Source organism: Tupaia chinensis, unplaced genomic scaffold (assembly GCF_000334495.1).
Source record: "Tupaia chinensis unplaced genomic scaffold, TupChi_1.0 Scaffold000117_2, whole genome shotgun sequence".
Taxonomy (NCBI): Eukaryota; Metazoa; Chordata; class Mammalia; order Scandentia; family Tupaiidae; genus Tupaia; species Tupaia belangeri.
The window spans coordinates 8,613,436-8,635,858 of NW_006159583.1; the positions used below are offsets into that span (position 1 = coordinate 8,613,436).

At 35.3% G+C, this 22,423-nt stretch overlaps 1 protein-coding gene across 6 annotated transcripts in view; it reads right to left on the reverse strand.

The window, feature by feature from the left end:
- The window catches only part of AHI1 (Abelson helper integration site 1), a 220,541-nt gene that overhangs the window by 109,506 nt on the left and 88,612 nt on the right, over positions 1-22,423 (reverse strand). For all 6 annotated transcript variants that reach the window (XM_014586221.2, XM_027770239.1, XM_006144344.3 and 3 more), the window contains exons 20-21: positions 21,422-21,448; positions 9,757-9,877 (exon numbers count right to left, since the gene is read on the reverse strand). In XM_014586221.2, the coding sequence (XP_014441707.1) occupies positions 9,757-9,877; positions 21,422-21,448 (148 nt within the window). The remainder of the gene's footprint in view (positions 1-9,756; positions 9,878-21,421; positions 21,449-22,423) is intronic.

Sequence of the window (22,423 nt, forward strand, 5' to 3'; positions counted from 1 at the left end):
ATATAAAATTATTCTAAATTATCAACATGTTTAGACATATTTTAGTAATTCAAATAACAGCTATTGGGACCAGCAGTTGGCGTAATGGCTATGTCGCCGGACTCCCATGTAGTCGACCGCAGTTCAAGTCCCGGCCCCAGTGGCTTAAACTCACGCCGGGTGCGTGATCCCAAGATCCCAAGAGGAGAATGAAAGAGAAGGGATTGCAGCATGGCCATTCCCCCTGGGGGATGATTTCTCACTTTCTGTCTCTCTGTCTCTCCCTGTCTGTCTGGTGAGCGCACGAGCCCTATAGTGAAAACCTCTAAAAAAAAAAAAAAGCAAATAACAGCTATTATTTGGGAAACACAGGGCCTTTTGTTACATGTGGAGAATATGTTTTAATACATAACTAGTAGATTAACTCAGATCACTGGAGAACGATGTATTGGATACTAAAATGGTACCTCACGTCTTTAATGAACTCATCAAACATCGATTTTAGAGAATGTAATTATGAGAACAACAACAAATCTAACCAATGAAGTATTAGTCTTTGTAGATGGAGAATATAAGAATCTCCAGAAAAACCCAAAATGAAGAGTCCCTTCCCCGGGGTTTTTGTGTTGAATGATGATTAGAGAACTGATGTAGAATAACATCAACATTAGCTTTGGGTGTAATTCTTGGTCCTGTGAAGACTAGACAAAGTAACAGAATTAATATAATTAAGCAAGTGTGAGGTTGGTTATTTGATACACGTTTTTATCCTGTCTTTTTTTTTTTTTTGGCTGTAGCACATGAGCACTAACTGGAGAGAGAGACAGGGAAAGTGAGAAATCATACCCCAGGGGGGATGTCCACACTGTAACCCCTTCTCCATTCTCCTCTTGGAATTCTGGACATGCACATATATGTGCCAGGTGGTTTTGGAGCCATGGGGTCCAGGACTCAGACTATGCACTTGGCCATGTGAGATCCAGCTCCCTAACCACCATGCCACTCGCTGGTTCTATCCTGTCTTCATTTTTATGGCAGCTTTTTATTTCTTTTTAAGTTACTATTACTGAATTAATGCCAGAGAAACTAAATATTAGATTGTCAGAAAAGACATGACATACTTTTTCTGTTCTTCTATGCAAAAATTCGTCATGACTTCTCTTCAACCCAACAGCAATCACCTACATTTGATTGCTTAATCGCTTAAAGTGACTTCACACTGCCCATAGCTTATTAGATTACTGTGGCAGCTTTTTAAGAAGACAAGACAACCAGGCATCATAACCTCCATTTTACACATACAAAACTTCACAAGCTATTTCTGCTCCTCAGCCATATAGTCTCCTTCCTTTTAACAAGACTGGTATTTTTGAAATTCAACCCAGGAATCACTAAGTCTTTAAATTCTTTCTTTACTTACTTTAAGACTTCTGAGTTAGATGTTTCCTTAATGTATGCACATAACTTTTATAATTTGATAGTGTTTACCAGTGTGAAAGCATTTGTGTTGTAACTGCTTTCTTTTTTTTTTATTTTTTAAGAGGTTTTTGCCTTGGGGCACATAAACTCCTGGGGGTGGGGCAATGAGAGGGAATTCACCTCCCGGGAGGATAGCCACACTGCAATCTCTTCTCTATTCTCCTCCTGGGATCTTGGCCATGCACAGCTATGAGCCTTGTGTGACTTTCAAGCCACTGGGTCCAGGACTTGAACTGTAGTTGGCTATGTGAGAGTGCAGTGATGTAACTGCTATGCCATCTGCTGGTCCCAACTGTCTGCTTTTTTAATCTAATAAAAAAATGTCAGCTCCTTTAAGGCAAAGTCTATAATTTTTTTTTTTGAGAGGTTTTTTGCTATAGGGTGCATGCGCTCACCAGACAGACAGAGACAGAGAGACAGAAAGCGAGAAATCACCCCCCAGGGGGGATGGCCACGCCACAATCCCTTCTCCTCCATTCTCCTCTCAGGATCTTGGGCACACATGCACACGCGCCCGGTGTGAGTTTTAAGCCACTGGGTCCAGGACTTGAACTGCGGTCGACTATGTGCGAGTCCAGCGACATAGCCATTACACTAACTGCTGGTCCTGCAAAGTGGATAATTTTTAATCTGAACAATCAGCACCAAGCACACTGTTTGGCCTATAATAAGCCATTCAAAATTGAGTAAATCAAGTTAAGTGACTTGCTATGTGGTAAAGGCAGAAATTAGAAATTTGATGTTAATTCCTAATACGAAGTTCATTCCTCTATTTATCACTGTTTCTGTCAATAAACAAATGGAAAAACATTTCTGATAAAAAATGTATTCTTCTACCCATTTGATGTTATCTACTACAAAACAGTATTGTCTTTTTTTAAGAATTATTTTAATTTTATTTATTCATTCATTTATTTTAACTTGACCAGACACACACACACACACACACAGAGACAGAGAGAGAGAGAGAGAGAGAGAGAGAAAGCAAACCACCAGGTCCAGGACTTGAACCATGGTCAGCCATGTGGGAGTGTCCATGATGGACACCATGCCACCTGCTGGTCCCCAGACAGTATTTTTTTTTTTCAGAGAGGTTTATGCTATAGGGCACGTGTACTTGCCAGAAAGACAGAGAGAGAAAGAGACAGAAAGCAAGAAATCACTCCCCGGGGAGATGGCCACGCCGCAATCCCTTCTCCTCTATTCTCCTCTCAGGATCTTGGGCATGCACGCACACGTGCCTGGCGTGAGTTTAAGTCACTGGATCTGGGACTTGAACTGCAGTCAACTACATGGGAGTCCAGCAACATAGACATTATGCTAACTGCTGGTCCCCAGAACAGTATTTTCTTAAGAAAGGAAAAATTATAGGTTGCAAAACAGAATTTACATGAAATATCTCAAAAACATTTTGAGATTATCTTTTTAAAGATGGTGGAAAGAAGGAAGGGAAGAAACCTCATCATGATCTACTTGGTTAAAAAACAAAGAAAAAAAAAAAAGCCAACCAGGTGTTGTCATGGTTAAGGCAGCTGGATCCCACATGGCAGAGTAAACTCCTGGGGGTGGGGCAATGAGAGGGAATTCACCTCCCGGGAGGATAGCCACACTGCAATCTCTTCTCTATTCTCCTCCTGGGATCTTGGCCATGCACAGCTATGAGCCTTGTGTGACTTTCAAGCCACTGGGTCCAGGACTTGAACTGTAGTTGGCTATGTGAGAGTGCAGTGATGTAACTGCTATGCCATCTGCTGGTCCCAACTGTCTGCTTTTTTAATCTAATAAAAAAATGTCAGCTCCTTTAAGGCAAAGTCTATAATTTTTTTTTTTGAGAGGTTTTTTGCTATAGGGTGCATGCGCTCACCAGACAGACAGAGACAGAGAGACAGAAAGCGAGAAATCACCCCCCAGGGGGGATGGCCACGCCACAATCCCTTCTCCTCCATTCTCCTCTCAGGATCTTGGGCACACATGCACACGCGCCCGGTGTGAGTTTTAAGCCACTGGGTCCAGGACTTGAACTGCGGTCGACTATGTGCGAGTCCAGCGACATAGCCATTACACTAACTGCTGGTCCTGCAAAGTGGATAATTTTTAATCTGAACAATCAGCACCAAGCACACTGTTTGGCCTATAATAAGCCATTCAAAATTGAGTAAATCAAGTTAAGTGACTTGCTATGTGGTAAAGGCAGAAATTAGAAATTTGATGTTAATTCCTAATACGAAGTTCATTCCTCTATTTATCACTGTTTCTGTCAATAAACAAATGGAAAAACATTTCTGATAAAAAATGTATTCTTCTACCCATTTGATGTTATCTACTACAAAACAGTATTGTCTTTTTTTAAGAATTATTTTAATTTTATTTATTCATTCATTTATTTTAACTTGACCAGACACACACACACACACACACAGAGACAGAGAGAGAGAGAGAGAGAGAGAGAGAAAGCAAACCACCAGGTCCAGGACTTGAACCATGGTCAGCCATGTGGGAGTGTCCATGATGGACACCATGCCACCTGCTGGTCCCCAGACAGTATTTTTTTTTTTCAGAGAGGTTTATGCTATAGGGCACGTGTACTTGCCAGAAAGACAGAGAGAGAAAGAGACAGAAAGCAAGAAATCACTCCCCGGGGAGATGGCCACGCCGCAATCCCTTCTCCTCTATTCTCCTCTCAGGATCTTGGGCATGCACGCACACGTGCCTGGCGTGAGTTTAAGTCACTGGATCTGGGACTTGAACTGCAGTCAACTACATGGGAGTCCAGCAACATAGACATTATGCTAACTGCTGGTCCCCAGAACAGTATTTTCTTAAGAAAGGAAAAATTATAGGTTGCAAAACAGAATTTACATGAAATATCTCAAAAACATTTTGAGATTATCTTTTTAAAGATGGTGGAAAGAAGGAAGGGAAGAAACCTCATCATGATCTACTTGGTTAAAAAACAAAGGAAAAAAAAAAAGCCAACCAGGTGTTGTCATGGTTAAGGCAGCTGGATCCCACATGGCAGAGTGTGGAGTTCAAGTTCTGGACCTGGAGGCTAGGAAAATACACCAGATGCATGTGGGAGAGTACCCCCCGAAATCTGGAGAGGAGAATGGAGAAGGGATTGTGGCATGGTCATCCCCACTGGGGCATGATTTCTCATTTTCCCTCTCTTTGTCTCTCTCTGGTAAGTACACATGCCCTATAGCAAAAAAATAAAAATAAAAATAAAGAAAAGAAAAAGACTAGAAAAAAATCTGAAAAAAAAAAAAAAAAAAAGATGGTCAAATCCTAAGAGAAATAAGAGGCAAATGGTGTTCTGTTGTTTTTACCTTGGTTCATCACCTGCGGACAAAGGACCCTTCTTTCAACTTAGTCTTTACCCTCAAAGAGATTTTAGCCTGCTACCAAACTCAATGTTAAATCTCAGTACATGTCAAAGATGGGTTAAGTTTGGTACTTAGGTAGAAAGGTGAACCTTCAAAAACAAAGCATGTTTGAATGGATTATTCAAGTTTGAGATGCTTGTTTGAAAACTCTCCTCTTAAAATTATGTCAATTTAATGTCTTTTTTTAAATGCTTCTAAAAATTCTGGCCCATTATTTGGGCCAGCTGGTGGTATAGTTATTAAGGTGGCTGGATCTCACATGGTCAACTACATGGTTCAAGTCCCAAACCCAGTAATTTGAAAAACACACTGGGTGTGTGTACGTGAGTATGTCTAAAATCCCCAGAGGACAATGGAAGAGGAAGGATTGTGACAGCCACTCCCTCTGGAGGGTGATTTCTTACTCCCTTCCAGTCATGTACATGCTCTATAGCAAAATTAAAAGAAAAAAAATCACATCTCAAAATAAGATTTCCTTCATTCCTTTGGCCACGATATCAGGTCCATGATTGCAAACTGAAAAAGAATTAAAAAATCAGAACAATCTCCCATAACCTTATCCTGTTTGTTCTTACAGCATTTTATGTGTTGTGAAGTATTAACAGTATTTTTGTGATCCTGACAAACAATTCCGTGAAGTAGAAAATATAGAAACATTTATCTAGACAGATAAAGTCAACTACCTAATAAAAAAGCCATTAAGTGGCAGAATTAGCCACTCTTAAGGCCTTAATTAACTCAGCTCTTTAGGTCTTCTGGCCCTAAGTCCATAACACACATGTATTAAATTCAAAAAAGTGATTGTTTTGGAAAACAAATTCTTGCTTTTTAAAATTTGTGTAATAAAAACATTTTTTAATCTTTTTATTACCATGAAGTATGTTTAAGCATATTTGCCTATAGATCAGTTAATTCTGTAAATTATCTTTGATAATAAATTAAATTCCTTTTGCCTATCCCACTAAGAACATTGAAAATTTTTGAATTTTAGAAGTTTGAAATAAAAATGTAATAAAACATTCTTTTTCAATTAATAGTTTAAACTTCATTAAACAATACTAACAGGAAGCTCTGCCAATTCTAATGGGATGAAAAAGTTCTCTGAAGCTTATTTTACTTTCCTTAAATTGGAAACTCTCTTTACCATCAGTTATGTTTATTGAAAGTCATTCTAATTCCTAATTTATGACAAAATGTTTTCTTCCTTTGAAATACAAGAGTTATCATGTTTCCAGCTTAGATGTAATCTACCATATACAAAGGATTATATAAGGATATCCCAGTATCTCTGATAAAATTATGACCCAAGATTCATTTTACATTTTAATGATATTATTTTAAAAATTTTGCATTTCTTTATAATAAAAGCAAATTTCATAAAATACTGAAATCTTGAAAATGACCAAAAAAGTTTAATGGAAAAACAACTTCTAATTTTAAGAGTCTATCAAGGGAATGTAAGTATACTTGCCAAAGACATAAAAGATAAACGGAAAAATACAGTTCTTCAAGTATTATTCATTCAATGTTTAGGAGGACAAAATTTAACATGACAGAACGCTTAACTAATACTAAAGTCCTTTGAAAGACTTTATAATTTTTTTAAATAGAAAAATCATCATCAAGGAAAATAGGATATGGTAAACAGTTGGATTAGATGGTTGGCTATCAAGTTTAATATGGGTTTATAATAGGGAACATAAATGGAATTTGGAGAGACAGATGTTATTGACTGTTTTTAAGAACAATGTCAACCTCCAATAAGCTCCAAATTCATAAGTAAGAAAAGACAGATTATATGAACAAAGTTATATTAATAAATTTTTTAAAAGATTTTTTAAAAATTATTTTACTTAACTTTATTTATTTTATTTTTTGTGACCAGAGAGGGACAGAGTGAGAGAGAGTAAGAAAGGGAGAGAAAGAGAGAGAGAGTGAGAAAGCAAGGTTTGGTACTTGAACTGCAGTTGGCCATGTGGGAGTCCAGTGCCCTTAACCACCATGCTACCTGCTGGCTCTTATATTAATAAAATTATTCATTTCATTTTGTTTGATTTATCAATTTAATCTGAATTCAATTTAGATCAATCCTGTGAAAAGATACATATTAAGTCCATACAAATGAAATATTTTGTCCTTCAAATATAAACATGCAAAGATGATACAAACACCCTACTACCAGTAACGAGCACTTCTTGCTAACTTCTCTCACCCTTACCCACTCATAACAATGACTGAGTATAGAATAATCCACATTAAAACACACAGTTGTATATTAAGAATTGCTGAGATAGTTGAAAGGAATCTAGGTTCAGACAAAATATCGCAGAACAAATTTTTCTGCAGAGAGCCGTTGATTTGATGCAAGATGAAATATCATAGTTACACTGGAACTAAGCCTTAAAAAAATCTAATAACTAGCAAACATAATTATATTTAAAGGTCAAATAAAAATATATCATCCTTAATCCTCAGAAAATACAATACCCTTACTGACATCTCAATTTCAAAAACAATACTTTTACTAAATATTTATTAGGGCTTGGGTTAAAACTTTGCAATATCACAGAACTTGAAAGATAAAAGGTAACATTCATAGCCATCAGGATCACCTAACAAGGCTGGGGGACAATGGGACCACATTCAGAAACAGAGTTCTAGAAACTAGTACACCAGGTTCTAGTGTAGAAATTTTTCCACAAACACTGACTTCATAATGAACAAAATAGATTGATTTGGCCATTTTACAATGGACTTCATATACTGCTTTTACAATTTTTCTATATAGTGATTAAACTTTTCTATGAAATATATGCCTTAAAATTGAGGCCAGGCATATGAATAACCAAAACAAAATCAAGTGAAGCAGTGTTATCATGTATCATATGGCTTAACAGTAATGCTTCTGAGATAATGTGCACATGGCTAGATATGCATGATTTAACATCCCACTCATGGCCAACAAGCCACGGAAGCTGAAGAGAAATGGAGCCAAGCAGTTGCATAACTGTGACGTTTGCAAGGTTTGCCTTTATCATATCCACCTTTCCCATCATTCTCTGTCTTTATTTTTTATCTGATCAATGATCATCTCTCTTCCCATCTCACAGGTCTTCTATCTTTCTTCTCTGTTCTTTTCCTTTACAGAAGATGAAATAATTTTATAAATATTATCTGCACCTTGTTGGCTGACAGGCATAACATAAGAACTACTTATAAGAATTTTAGTCAGTGTACTAACTAAACCAGATACTTAGCTTCTAAGCCCTTAATCCCCAAATGTGGAAGGTTTGTTCCCACAAGAATTTTAGACCTCAATTGATGGAAAGAGAATGATGCAGAGAGATTCTAACCCTTCTGGTCATTCATTAAAAGAAAATCTGGGGACCAGCCGATGGAGTAATGGTTACATTGCTGGACTCCCACCTAATCAACCACGGTTTGAGTCCTGCTGGTGGCTTAAAACTTAAAACACGTGCCAGGCACGTGTGCATGCATGCCCAAAATCTCAAGAGGAGACTGGCGAAGAAGGGATTGCATCCCCTTGGGGAGTTATTTCTTGCTTTCTGTCTCTCTGGCCCGTGTACACCCCATATAGCAAAAATCTCAAAAGGAATAAAAAAAAAAAGAAAGTCTGAAGGCAAACCAAATATCTGTTTACGGTACAATGAATAAGAGCATAAAGGAGTACTACTTGGTATACACTCCATAACAACAACCAACACTATTGGTCCAACTTCTGGCAGATATCTGAAACACTAGAAATTTTAAATTTCTAAGGTTTGAGATAATTGATACTATTGCAGAGATTTGAAATTAGAATTCCAAGTATTTTCAAGGCTAGTTTGCATGTATTCACCATGTTTACAATATAAATGTTAATATTCATATAGCGCCTTATTCTTACAAGTGTTTTTGTATATTCTGTCATTTGAACTTCATCAATATATGCTGTAAATATCATTACCAGTTTTCAAAATAAATAGGCTAAGATTTTTAGAAAATAAAAATAACATAAGGCACATCTAGGATTGAACTTAAGAATTTACTATATTTTCTAATTATAATTTTTAAATTGTATATCAGTATTAAAATAACTTGTATATGTAAATTCCAAATACTTTTAAGGTAAAAGAATTGATACTGTTCCAAATTTCTAGGAAATTTTGTTAATCTTTTCAAACTCAAGTTTCTTACTCTAGTCTGTGTGTCAATGATTGTTTTGTTATGTTCAGCTGTTTTACCTTTCTAAAAGAATTCAGGAACAGAAGAAATGTCAAAAACATATAACTAATAAACAGGAAAAGTCATTTTTGAATATCAAAAGTAAGTATTTCTCACTTATATTATTTTTCTTTGACATCCTTTGCAGTCTTATTCAAACTCATTTAAAACATTAGACAGAAAATTTGCAATTGTATAGTTTGTTTTTAACCAGTGATTCATGTAGATTTTTATAACTAACTTCTTTGCATATTTTATTAATTTGCCAACTGAGAAGTGATGTAACTATAAGCTGCATTCTATTTCTGCAAAAATGCCATTTTTACTTTGGCTTTCCTTGAAATAAATTATAAAATGGGATGATCATAGACTAAGTTCCTTTATTCAGTTGGGACATTAAATCAGAATTACTGTTATACACATTTAAAACTCTGACATTTCACTACTTTCATAATGTTTTCTGCTCAACAGAACATATGTTCAAAGTATCTACTATTAAAGTCACCAAATCAGATTTATTTTTGAAATATATGTGAATATTTTAAGGAAAAAAAGAGATGAAAACAAGAATTTAGTAACTGTGAAAACTGACCAATACAATGCTCTGAGCTTTATTTCTAAAAATAAATGATATGCATTAAAAATAATAGCATCTGAACACTTAAAACAACAAAGTAAGAAAGGGGCTCACCAGTCTGAGTGAAACTGAACTGATGTGGAGTACCATGAGCGGTCAGCATGTTTGACTGTTTTAGGTTGGACTGTTGTGAGGTGGCTGGTGGTGGTGGAGCAAACGAGAGATTTTTGTTGACCTGTAATAGGAAAGGCAAATCAGAAACTACAGCGTAATTTCCTGGGTTACTGATGCAAAAACTGGATGAGAAATATTTGCTTGCTATACAAACCAGGACACATGGCAGATCAAGGGGAGAGAGAATGTCTTACGCAATTAAAGTTTACTAAACAGAGTTGTTTTTCATCAGCGAAGAAATATAGTGATAATGAAAACAACTATATAAAATTAAATCAGCCCTACTAAAGTTTGCTTATATGTGAGTGACATTAATAACTTAAAATAGAGTGGTCTTAAGTTATGCAAAGAAATGCAAAAAAAAAAAAAGTGACTCTTTGACTGCTTTCAATTAAGAGTTAATATGTTTCATACCCACATTTCTCTAGCATTTTAGTGAAATACAAGGTACTTCCTTTATACAGAGATTGCACAGAAAACACCTGTATTATTTATGTTTATATACATCATGGTGACATAGATAACACAGCTGTAACCTAACTTGTCTTGTGAAAGTTTCCACGGCATCAACAAACCTTTTTCTTAAAACATTGTTTAAAAACAGCACTAAAATAATGATTAAGCAAAATTTCCACAAATGTAAGTTTCTACAACACATAAAACCTACTATAATTTTCTAAGTATAAAAATCTCACAGAACACACATTCCAATTATAGAAAAATAAAGTTTACCAAAAAAACTTAAAATCTTTATTAGTAAATTAATCTTGTAAGTTAGAATGAATTTCAGAAAAAAATCTAGTCTTTTGTTCATTATAACAAATCATTTTATCTTTATCACTTTCAAGAATTATGATATAGTCTATTTTTCAAAAATTGAAACTGATTTTCTAATTCACTGCAAAAATCTAACTTGTGAATTAATAAAATTACAAATACTTTATAAATATTAATATTAGTAAATAAACATAAATATTAGTATATTAAAATGTTCCTTTCCATCTTTTTGTTTAAATAAAACCTATATAGAGGACTTCCATGGCACCAGTATTTAAAAGTTCTCTTTTGATGTTCTGTATAAGATAGTAGTACTAGGTTGTGTTTGCATGCCCTTTTTCCAACTATTTACATGTTTATAAATTCCCTTTAAATAAAAAAGAAAGTGACAGTAAACTGTTTATCTTAGATTAATTTTTTCTCTTGAAGCAAAGAACTTTAGCAGATTTGGTGAGAAAGTCAATTGAGACCATAGACTTTTTTTTTTTTTTTTTTTTAATGGAAAGGTTATTGATACAGGGTGTGTGCACTCGCCTGAAAGACAGACAGAGACAGTGAGACAGAAAGTGAGAAATCACCCCACGGTGGGGATGGCCACACCACACCACAATCTCTTCTCCTCCATTCAGCTCTCGAGATCTTCGGCACGCATGCACATGCCCCTGCATGAGTTTAAACCACTGAACGGGTCCAGGACTTGAACTACGGTCGACTACATGGGAGTCCAGTGACACAGCCATTACACCATCTGCTGGTCCCGAGATCATATATTAATATAGTTCTAAAGTGCCTAAACTGCTATGATATTATCTCATAAAAAACAGAAATTATTTTCCAAAGTAGTTAAAAAGAAGCAGTCAAAAACCACCCCAGTGATAAATATTGTCCAGTTAAAAAACTTATTAAGATCCATTAAACAATGACCAAAATTAATGTTAATTATTTATATTAATACAACACCGAAAATAACACTGAAAGCACTTACCAACTTTAGTTTCACTTTGCATCGTTAAATGGAGATAATAAAAATAATATCTATATGCTTTTAGAAGAAATGTGCCAGGGAGTAATAAAGATGAATTGGTATAAAATGCTATTCACATGCTAATTATAAAGCTCTAAACAACACATTAAATAAGAAATAGATTAAATAGAATACATTAACAAAGGGAAACTATAAAGTACAATATAAAAAACTGCTATATAATTAATAGGCATGATGAATATCACTAGAAGTAAGAGTAATTATGTATATTTAATAAAGTATGAGGATACAGTAAAATTTTCAGAATTCTATGCTTTTAAATGGAAGTACTCTACACAAAAGGATATATTTATCGCATTACTGTCTGTCTAATCACTTCTTTTTAAAATCATTTTTCAACTTTACCTCTGTGTTTCTGAAAGCACTTATCTTACATATCAAACAATGCATTTTAAAATCTAGTGCAAACAAGCAGGTGTTGCTGAGGATATGGATTCTCTCTCTGACACACACACACTGCTTTTTCTTGTCTTTCCTTTCAAAAACAAAGACAAAAACAAACTAAAAGGCTAGAATAGAATACTTAAATAAATGCCTCTTCTCAAATAGAAAGACTTGTCATTTTTTAAATAAAATGTTTCTTAAACTATAAAACTATAAAACAAAGAACTATAATCTACACTTATGTGTTCATAAACATTTTTACAATTTTGCTCTTTCTTAAAATAATTCTTTAAAGACTATTCAAATGTCTGTATAAATATGTGATGAAAAGTAATTACAGAGTTGATAACTCAATGCCTAAAGTTTGGAATAATCTATTATTAGTGATTTGAAATTAGAACTCAAAAGCATTTTCAAAAGCAGTTTACACATATTTATCACTCCATTAAGAGGAAGAAAAATAATAATAACTATTAAACAGAGTGAAGCAATATCTATTTTTGAAATATATGCTGTGGAAAAGAATTGCTTAATAATTTTACAACAACAGAAAGGTTGGTTAAGATAGTCTACCCTACGCCAATCTACCCTCTTTTCACAACACACTTTCTGCTTGCTTCATGCACAAACCACAGTCTGCCAGAGTCAGTTTAATACTTCCATATTACAGGAAACTAAGAGCATAAAAATATAATAAAATTCATTACAGGGAACAACAAAAACCAAAACAATTACCTAGAACTTATGCCAAGTTAATTATAAAACTGTTTTGCTTACTCTTCTAGAGTATAAGCAGTTTTATGCAAAATATGCAAATACTAATTCTCTAGGACAGCATTCATTTTTATATTAAAAAAACCTCACTGCCTCAAACATAAAACTGAATATATAAGACTAAGAGAAACTAAGAGAAACTAATACAAAAGAGAAGCTAAGTTTCTCTTTTAGAAATTAGTTAAAATGTAAAACTTTTGAGAGAGTTATAACACTCATTTCCATATATACTTACAAGTATAATTATTTTACGTGACTATATGTTACATTTTTTAAAAAGAATTATTTAGGAACCCACAGATGGCATAATGGTTACATTGCTGGACTCCCACTTAGTCGGCAGTGGTTCGAGTCCTGGACCCAGCTACTTAAAACGCATGCCGGCACATGTATATACGTATCTGAAATCACGAGAGGAGAATAAAGAAAAATTGTGTAATGGCGTGGACATCCCACCTGGGGAGTGACTTCTTGCTTTCTGTCTCTCAGTCTTGGGCAAATGCACACATTCTATTGCAAAAATCTCTCTTAAAACAAAAAAGAATTATTTATTAATAACATTATTATTTTAAAATGTGCTATAAGGCATGTATGCTAACCAGAGAGGGACAGAGTGAGTGGCAGTGAGTGAGAGAGAGAAAAAGGGAGAACAAGAGAGAAGGAAAGTGAAAAAACAAGCCACCAGGTCCAGGACTTGAACTGCAGTCAGATTGTGGGAGTCCAGCACCCTAATCACCATACCACCTACTGGTCCCTATTTGTTACATTTGAAGGAGAATCATTTATGACGTTTCAAGCAGTGAAGATACTTCAAATTGGCTCTAAATAACTTAAAAGATATTAACTCTATGTATACGTTAAAGTTCATTAATTTATCTTTATCTCCCAGATAGCTTTCCATTTTCCTCCCGCTAAATCTGAAAAATAATGCAGGTAATATTTTAACTTGAACACAATTCTAGTGGAAGATCAAACAAATAAACAATACCCAAAAACAGTACTCAGAAAATGTTTTGTTGCAAATTATGTATCTGTTGTAAAAATTAAAGTCCCAGCATTAAATAATAAGTTAAACAAAAAACGGGCCAATGTAAGAACCACGGTATCTGAAGTCTGGTGTTTTTAATTTTTCTACAATATAATTTCTAAAAGTAGTTATATGCCTGTGATTTCTGGGTTAGTCACTTCTAAGAAATGAGTAGACTATATCATAATGGAAAATTCAAACATGATTGCTAGTAGGCCCTCAGATGTTTTCTTTAGAAATCAGGAGAGGGAAGGAAAGCTGTAACTGTTAAAGAGACATTTTTACAGTGTAAGGAGACAGAAAATATCATTTCTAACACAGTTCTTACTATTACAGTAGCTAACCTCATAACTCAAATGAATCAGTCACTAGAAAATTGTCTTTTTTAATACTTAATAGATTTTTCTGAGCTTCTGATAGGTATGAAGGACTGGTGATTTAACCATTAATGATATCATTCTTCCAAATGAAGTTCAAAACAAAGATCTTGTCCTGCCACAAACCAGTTGTCAGGCGATATGCCTGTCTAGCAATAAGCCTTAGGGTAAGGCAGTTTACCTCAGTGCATCTTGGTTTTCTCCTTATCTCCTCTTTTTAAAAAGAATTATTTATTTATTTTTATTCATTATCATCATTATTATTACTTTAATTTTGATCTAGGGCACATGTGTTCACCAGAGACAGAGAAGGAAAGAGAAAGCAAGCCACCAGGTCTGGGATTTGAACTGCAGTTGACCATGTGGGAGTCCAGCACTTTAACCATCATGTCACTTGTTGGCCCCACCTCTTTTTTTTTTTCTCAAAATAAATTTTTATTTAAATTAATATAAAGGATTATAGTTAAGAGATACTCTAAATGATGTATAAACTGCATTTTATTAACTTATTTGCATAGTACCTTCTAGAATTTTATTTATCTATTTCTACGAAGCAAATTTACAGATTTTTTTTTCACAGATATATTTTCAATAGAAAACTCTCCGTTCTTTTGTCTGTTATATGTTTCTTCCCTTTTCCCCTCTCATCTACCCTCTACCATTCACTTACAGTCTCTGGTATCTCTCCTTACCACTTTGTTTGTTTGTTTTGCCATAGGGAACAAATGCTTACAGGAGAGGAGAGAGATAGAGAGAGGAAAAGTCTAATACCTCTGCAGAGGGACAGTCATGCCACAATCCTTTCTCCTCAATTTTCCTTGGTTTTTTGGGTATGCCCACACATGTATCCAGTGGGATTTTCAAGCCAGTGGGCCCAGGACTTGAACTGCAGTCTTCCATGTGGAAATCTAGCCACCCTAACCACCACACCACTTGCTGATCTCATCTTCTTTCTTAATATACTGCTTTACTTCACAGAGAAAATATGGAACCTCCTGAACATCTGACTTCCAAACCTATGCAAGAATATGCAGCTTGTGCCTTCTGTTTAAGATTAATCCCTCCAAATAACCCCTTTGAGAAGACTATCCTTAAAGCTCTTCCAAATTTTACTTTCAAATTCTCTACAGGCTATTTCCCACAGGCTAGAAGCATAAGCCCTTCTATTAGGTGATCAGAAAAATCATGAGGTATTTTTCTATGTAAAAATGCATCATGACTTTTCTGAGGACCCAATATTTAGTGCAAAAACAAACAAAAACTCTTCCTCTGAACCCATTACTTCTTTTAAGCTTTATTAAACATTGAACACCTTGAAAAATAGCACACGACTGTTAGCCACATTTCTCAACCTTTCACTCTCCAACCAGCTAAACAGAGCTCGTCTCTTTCATATCTTTGTTTCTGGGAATTGTTTCCTCTTTGTGTCCAGTCACTCATCATCAGGGTTGTGTGCCACGGTTCTCCCTCACATCATATGGTTACCAGGATGCTGATGCTTCTTAAATCTTTTTTTTTTTTCCCCTGGGAGAGCCAGAGACAGGGCTAGACACCCTAGATAGGATCTTGTGGCAAGATCCCCCTCTAGTTCTTCAGGATCTTAGGCATGTTTTAGGCTGACTCCAAACCCAAGATCTGCAATGTAGCTTCTATCACTGCAGGTCAGTAAACTAAAGAGGGACTGTGACACAGAGGCAGAGTCATGCTTCTTAAATAAAAAACATGTCTCCTAATGATTAAGTTCAGAACTAAACTAATCTTTCTCCCACTACCTCTCAGGGAAAGCTATCACTCCCCACCTAGCTACCCAGACCAGAAATCCAGGCATTATAGACTGTACCCTGCACTCCATGTAGCTTATGTTATCCTGCACTCAAGCTAGTCTTCTAATTATTATCAAAATAATCCAGTTTTTGAATGCCACAAAGAAGTAATTGTATTAATAAATCATAACAAAAGTATTTTTAAAAAGAATTGTTTTTATTTATTTTATTAATTTTATTAATTATAGTTTTTTTGTTTTGTTTTGTTTTATTTAACCGGGCAGGGAGAAAGAGAAAGTAGGAAAGCAAGACACCAGGTCTAGGACTCAAACTGTAGTCAGACATGTGTGAGTCTAGTACCTTAAGCACCACGTCACCTGCTGGCCCCCAAAAATAAAAAAAAAAAAAAAATGTAAAACAAAATCCTAGGCTGGGCCTGTGGCTTAGTAGTTAAAGGAGTTGAATCATATGGCCCACCATAGTCTGAATCTCAGTCCTGGCAGCTTGAAAAATTCACCAGGCATGTGTGCCCCAAATCCTGGCATGGATGCCCCCAATCCTGACAGGATAGAGAAATGGAAGAGAAGGGTTTGCAGCGTGATCATGCCCTGTTGGGGGGGGATGTGTCTCTCTCCTTTTGGTGAGTACATGTACCTTCTAGCAATTAAATTAAATTAAATTAAATTAAATTAAAAAGTCTAAATCCTTGTCATACTTATTATAAGACCCTTTAAAAGGCCCTGATCACCTCTCTCCAATTGTTTCTCCTTGCCCACTCACTACACCATTTAAGTGCAATGGTCTTCTTTTTGCTACTCAAGCATGCCAGTTTTATTGCTAGATCAGGATTTTTATAGGGCATGACTAGCTCTTTGTCAAGAGTTTCTCTCAGGCCTTCCACGATCATTCTTTTAAGACAGTCTTCCTTTCCAGTTTTTTTGCTGCAGGGCCTATTTCGTTTTCTCCACATCACTTATTACCTGAAATTACCTTATTCAATTCCTTTTAAAATTCTTTATCTCCCATAATAAAATATTCTGTTATGCCCTATGTACCTAGAAAAATACTTAGTAGACACTCAATAGATATCTACTTGAAGAATTTTAATGGAAAAAATGAGTGAGACTTCAACAATACAAAAAATCTGGTTGGGATTTAGGAAAGAAAAAACTTACATATCAGGCCCTTGGTGAAAACTTACTATTTTAGATCAAACAGATGAAAAACTGCATAAATATACTCTTGTTAAATTACACTTTTGACAAGGGTGCCAAGGCCATTCAAAGGGGGAAAGAACAGTCTTTTCAATAAATTATGCTGCAATAACTAGATAATCACATGCAATAGAATGAAATTCTATTCATTGAATAAGCCTATACATCACACCACCTACAAAAATTAATTCAAAATAATCACAGATCTAAATGTAAAAGCTAAAACTATAAAAATCTTAGAATATAACAAGTAAATCTTTGTGACACAGGGTTAGGAATTAGTTTCCTATATTACACAGAAAGTATAAGTTACAAAAGAAAAACATTGATCAAATGAGCTCAATTAAAAACTAAAATTTTGGGAACAGCAGACAGTGTAAGGGTTACATCACTGGACTCCCATGTAGTTGACTGTGGTTTGAGGCCAGACCCAGTGGCTTAAAATTCACACTGGGCCTGTGTGCGTGCACGCCCAGAATCCCAAGAAGAGAATAGAAAAGGGGTGGCCATCCCTCCTCGGGCATGATTTTTCACTTGCTGTCTCTGTCTCTCCAGTGAGCACATGTGCCCTGTAGCAAAAATCTCTCTAAAAAGAAAAACTAAAAAAACAAAATACTTTGCAGGACATCATTAAGAAAGTGAAAAGATACTCTACAAAATGTAAAATATTTGCAAATAATCTATTTGATGATCTATTTAATCATTTATTTATATTCAGAGTAAAGGACTATTAAAAGTGAAAAATAGACCAGCCAGTGGCAAGGTGATAAAGGTGGCTGGACTGCACACAGACGACTTGCGGTTCAAGTTCTGGACCCAACAGCTTGAGAAACATGCTGGGTACATGTGCATGCATCCCTAGTATCCTGGAAAAAGAAGGGATGGGGGAGCCAGGCACATCTGTGATCATGTCCAAAATCTCAAAAGAAAGGAGGAGAAGTGATCACAATGGGACTGTTCTACAGTGAGGTGCTTTCTCAGTCTTTCTCTCTCTTCCTGGTAAGCGCACATGCTCTCTGGAAAATTAAAAAAAATAATAATTGTTTTAAGTGCCCAATAAAAGCAAACATAAAACAAAACAAAAAAATCTTACCCCAATCTAAAAAACAGGCGAAGTATTTGAACATATATTTCCAAAGAATGTTTATAAATAGCGCAGCAAGAATGCTCAAAATCATTATCATTAGGAAAATATAAATTAAAATCACAATGGTATAAAGCTCTTCTCACCCACTAAGATGCTTATTAATAGAAAAGAATACAAGTATTGGTAAAGATGATGAGATTTTGGCAGTTCTTCAAAATGTTAAACAGTTACCAAATGACCCAACAATTTCACTCCTCCGTACATACCTCAGGAAATGAAAATACATGCTACACCATAACTTATATACACAATGTTAATAGAAGTATTAATCTTAATAGCTAAAGCATAAACAAACAAATGTTTATCAGGTGATGAATAGATAAACAATACGTTACACCTCTATACAATGGAATGGAATCTTATTGGCAATAAAAAGTAGTACTAATATATTACAAATGTAGGAATCTTTTTTTTTTTTTTTTTGAGAGAGAGATTTTTGCTACAGGGCATGTGAGCTTGCCAGAAAGACAGAGACAGAGAGACAGAAAGTGAGAAATCACCCTTCAGGTGGGATGGCCACACCACCACACTCCCTTCTCCTCCATTCTCCTCTTAGGATTTTGGGCACACATGCACATGTGCCTGGTGTAAATTTCAAGCTGCAGGGTCCGCAACTTGAATCATGGTCAACTACGTCGGAGTCCAGCTCCTTAACTACTACACCACATGTTGGTCCCACAAATGTAGGGGTCTTAAAAACATTTTGAGTGAAAGAAGCCAGTTACAAACGATCATACATTATATGATTGCACTTGTATGAAATGTCCAGAATAGGGAAATCTATAGAGACAGAAAGTATATTTTGGTGGTTTCTAGGAATTTGGAGTATGTGTTGTAATGGAATTGGGAATGGCTGCTAAATGACATAGAGTTTCATTTTGGGGTAATGAAAATGTTCAAGATCAGATAGTGGGAATCATGGCACAATTCTGTGGAAAAGGAAAAAGTGAACTATACACTTTCAAAGTTGATTATTACTGGGCCAGCACATAGTCCAGTAGTTGGGCACAGTACACAGGGAGCCTGATCCCACACGTTTGACAATGATTTGAATCTTGGCCCCAGTGTCTTGAAAAAGAAAAAAAATGCCAGTGCTTATGTGTGCATGCAGCGAATCATGATGGGATGGAGAAATGGAAAAAAGTGGATTGCATTGTGATCCTGACCCACGGTGTGTGTGTGTGTGTGTGTGGGGGGGTTCTCTCTCTCTCTGGTGAGTCCAAAATACAAGTATAGTTAATCTTTTTAGACCCTGATTAATTTCTAAATAAGTAACCATTTTCTTTTCTTTTCTTTTAGAGAGAGTGATTTTTGCTATAGGGTGTGTGTGCACTCACCAGAGAGATAGAGAAAGACAGACAGAATGTGAGAAATCCTCCTTCCTCCCACCCCGCAGGATTGCCATGCCGCAATCCCTTCTCCTCCATTCTCCTCTTGGAATCTTGGGCAAGGACACACACGTACCCAGTGTGAGCCTTAAGGCACTGGGTCTGGGACTTGAACCAAGTCGACTACATGGGAGTCCAACAGTATAACCATTACACCATCTGTTGGTCTCTAACAATTTTTTTTTAAAATGAACATTTATTCTACCTTTGTTAAATACAAAGTTTACAATAACGAATACATGATCCTTTACTCTTGGAGAGTTTCTAGATTAGTAAAGGCCATTCTCCATAAAGCCTTGTTAAATGTGTTCAGGACACTTTCTTCTTTGGACATTCAGAGAGCATCCCCCCGCCCCAAGTACATAGTATATGTATTTTAAAAGAGAGAAAAAAGTCTGAATTGCTTGTCAGAAAGTAATTTTTTGTCTCCTATTTTATATACTATACATACTTAAGAAGATTAAGTAATCTTGGAACTGCAATCATTACACCAATCATTGCTATCAGGAACAAGTTTCCTGAACATCTGCAGCCCAAGTCAGAATATAGCTTGTTCTCCTTTTTCCCCTGTCTTCCTTCCCCTTGTCTATATTCTATATCCTGTTGACTTATGATTATTAGGTAAAAAAGTGATGGGTCCTGACTGATACTGGACAGCTCAGTGATAAGGGTAAGCCCAGTGTTTTCTGACATGTTTTCTCCCTGAGATATCCCCATGAGGAAAGGGACAGTAGCTTACTGCATTCCCAGTTCCTGCCTCATGGTAGTAGGTGCTACTGAATTTAAAAATATATTTCCATTGCCCTGATATTGTGTGATGCAGTCTTTGAACATATTAATACCATTCTAGTTCTTTCTTTTCTAGTTGTCTCACCTTTTACAATACTGTGTGCCATATAATTGTATTTGAAAAATTAATGGCTATCTAATTATTCAACGGAATTTTGGGAGTATGCAAAGAAAAGAGGGAAGGATGAACACATGATGCCATTCCAATTCCTCGAGTTAATTTATTTTATCAACAAGTGAGTTAAAGCTTGTACATAAAATAACCTTGCTTATAAGCTTCTGTGTTGATAGTCTCTTAGATACACTTTAGATAAAACTGTTCAACAGTCAAGAATCATTTTGTGTACTACTATTTTTAAAGTAACTCTGGGGTCTGTGGTAAATCACTTAAGCTCAATAAGCCTCAGTATCCTCCTTTCTAAAACTAGAATAACAATATTGGATTGTCATATAGTTAAGTGAGGAAAAGTGTGGACGACTTTTGCAAGTGATAAAGAACATTATCAGCACAATACATCACTTATGTGTAGCTCGTGAGTATTTCAATGAGTATAAAATTTACTCATGTACCCAAAGGAACTGTATTGGCCAGTATCCCCCCAACCTATTAGGTATCATACATAATTTTTTTTCAGACAACGAAATGACTTGCTGGTCCTTTACTGAAAGTACACCCTCAATCATTCAGTATTCTTAAATCTCCAAAAATGTAAAGCTACTTGCTAAACATTCTCCCTTGTTGAATCCTCAAATTCCAGTATTATAATTCCTTGATAAATGTGAACTCCAATAAGCAAACTACATACCAGATTAATTTTTATCAAAGGTCTAAACTCCATGAATGAACATTCTAACTCTTTGGTGCATTGCAATGAAAACTGAATTTTAAAGTTATCTTCTTGGTAATAAAAATTACTTACTTTTGCAGCACAGGATCGTATCACCTCCTAAAAGAAATACAGTACAATGAAAAAAAATTCATAATTTTATTTAAATAAAATATTGATATTTTTAACACATTCAGATGTTAATTGAATAACCAAAAGCACATTTGAGAACGATTCTTTGCCTATCACCCTGCAACTGTCATTCTACTTGTTTCTAGTAAGCTGGCAAGAGTATAAAGAGAGCTATTCATGATATAGTTTGAACATCCCTAATCCAAAAATCTGAAATGCTCCATAATCTGAAACTTTTGTGACCATTGACATGAAAATTCTACATCTAAACTCATGTGATATGCTATAAATAAAATAGTGCCATGCAAAAATATTGTCTAAAATTACCTTCAGGTTACATTTATAAGATGTAAACGTAACTGAATTCTGTGTTTAGAACTGTGTCCCATATTCAAGATACCACATTACAAATATGCAAATATTCCCAATTTAATGAACCCCAAATTAGAGATATTTCTGGTCCTAAGCATTTCTAATACTGGATACTCAACCAGTAAATCTAACTTGCTGAAACCAAAGGCACAGACAGACTTCTGAGGGACAAAATTTATCTGTCTCAAGAACAGTTTGTCTCCTCATGGACTTAGTATAGATACTAAAATTCTGTACTAGGACATGAAAAGGTGTAAAAGACACACCCTGAGTTAACTGCTGCATATAATTATCTCTATAAATAACATTATTACTCATAGATACAATTTCTATATTAATTATTCATATGAGATAAAATCTAAGAGTAAACAGTACTGAATGGTAAAGTCTATAACTGATCCTGAGCAAGCTACAAAAAAGAAACTGCCTAAAACTCATGTTTGAAAGAGAAATTAATAAAAATCAATGCATAATGGGCAATTTGAACATTGCAACTAAGGAAACATCAACAACAGCCAAGTTCATATAGAGTTAACCTGCACAGACCATCAGCCTATACAGAACTACAGAAAAATGCTAAAAATCAATGTG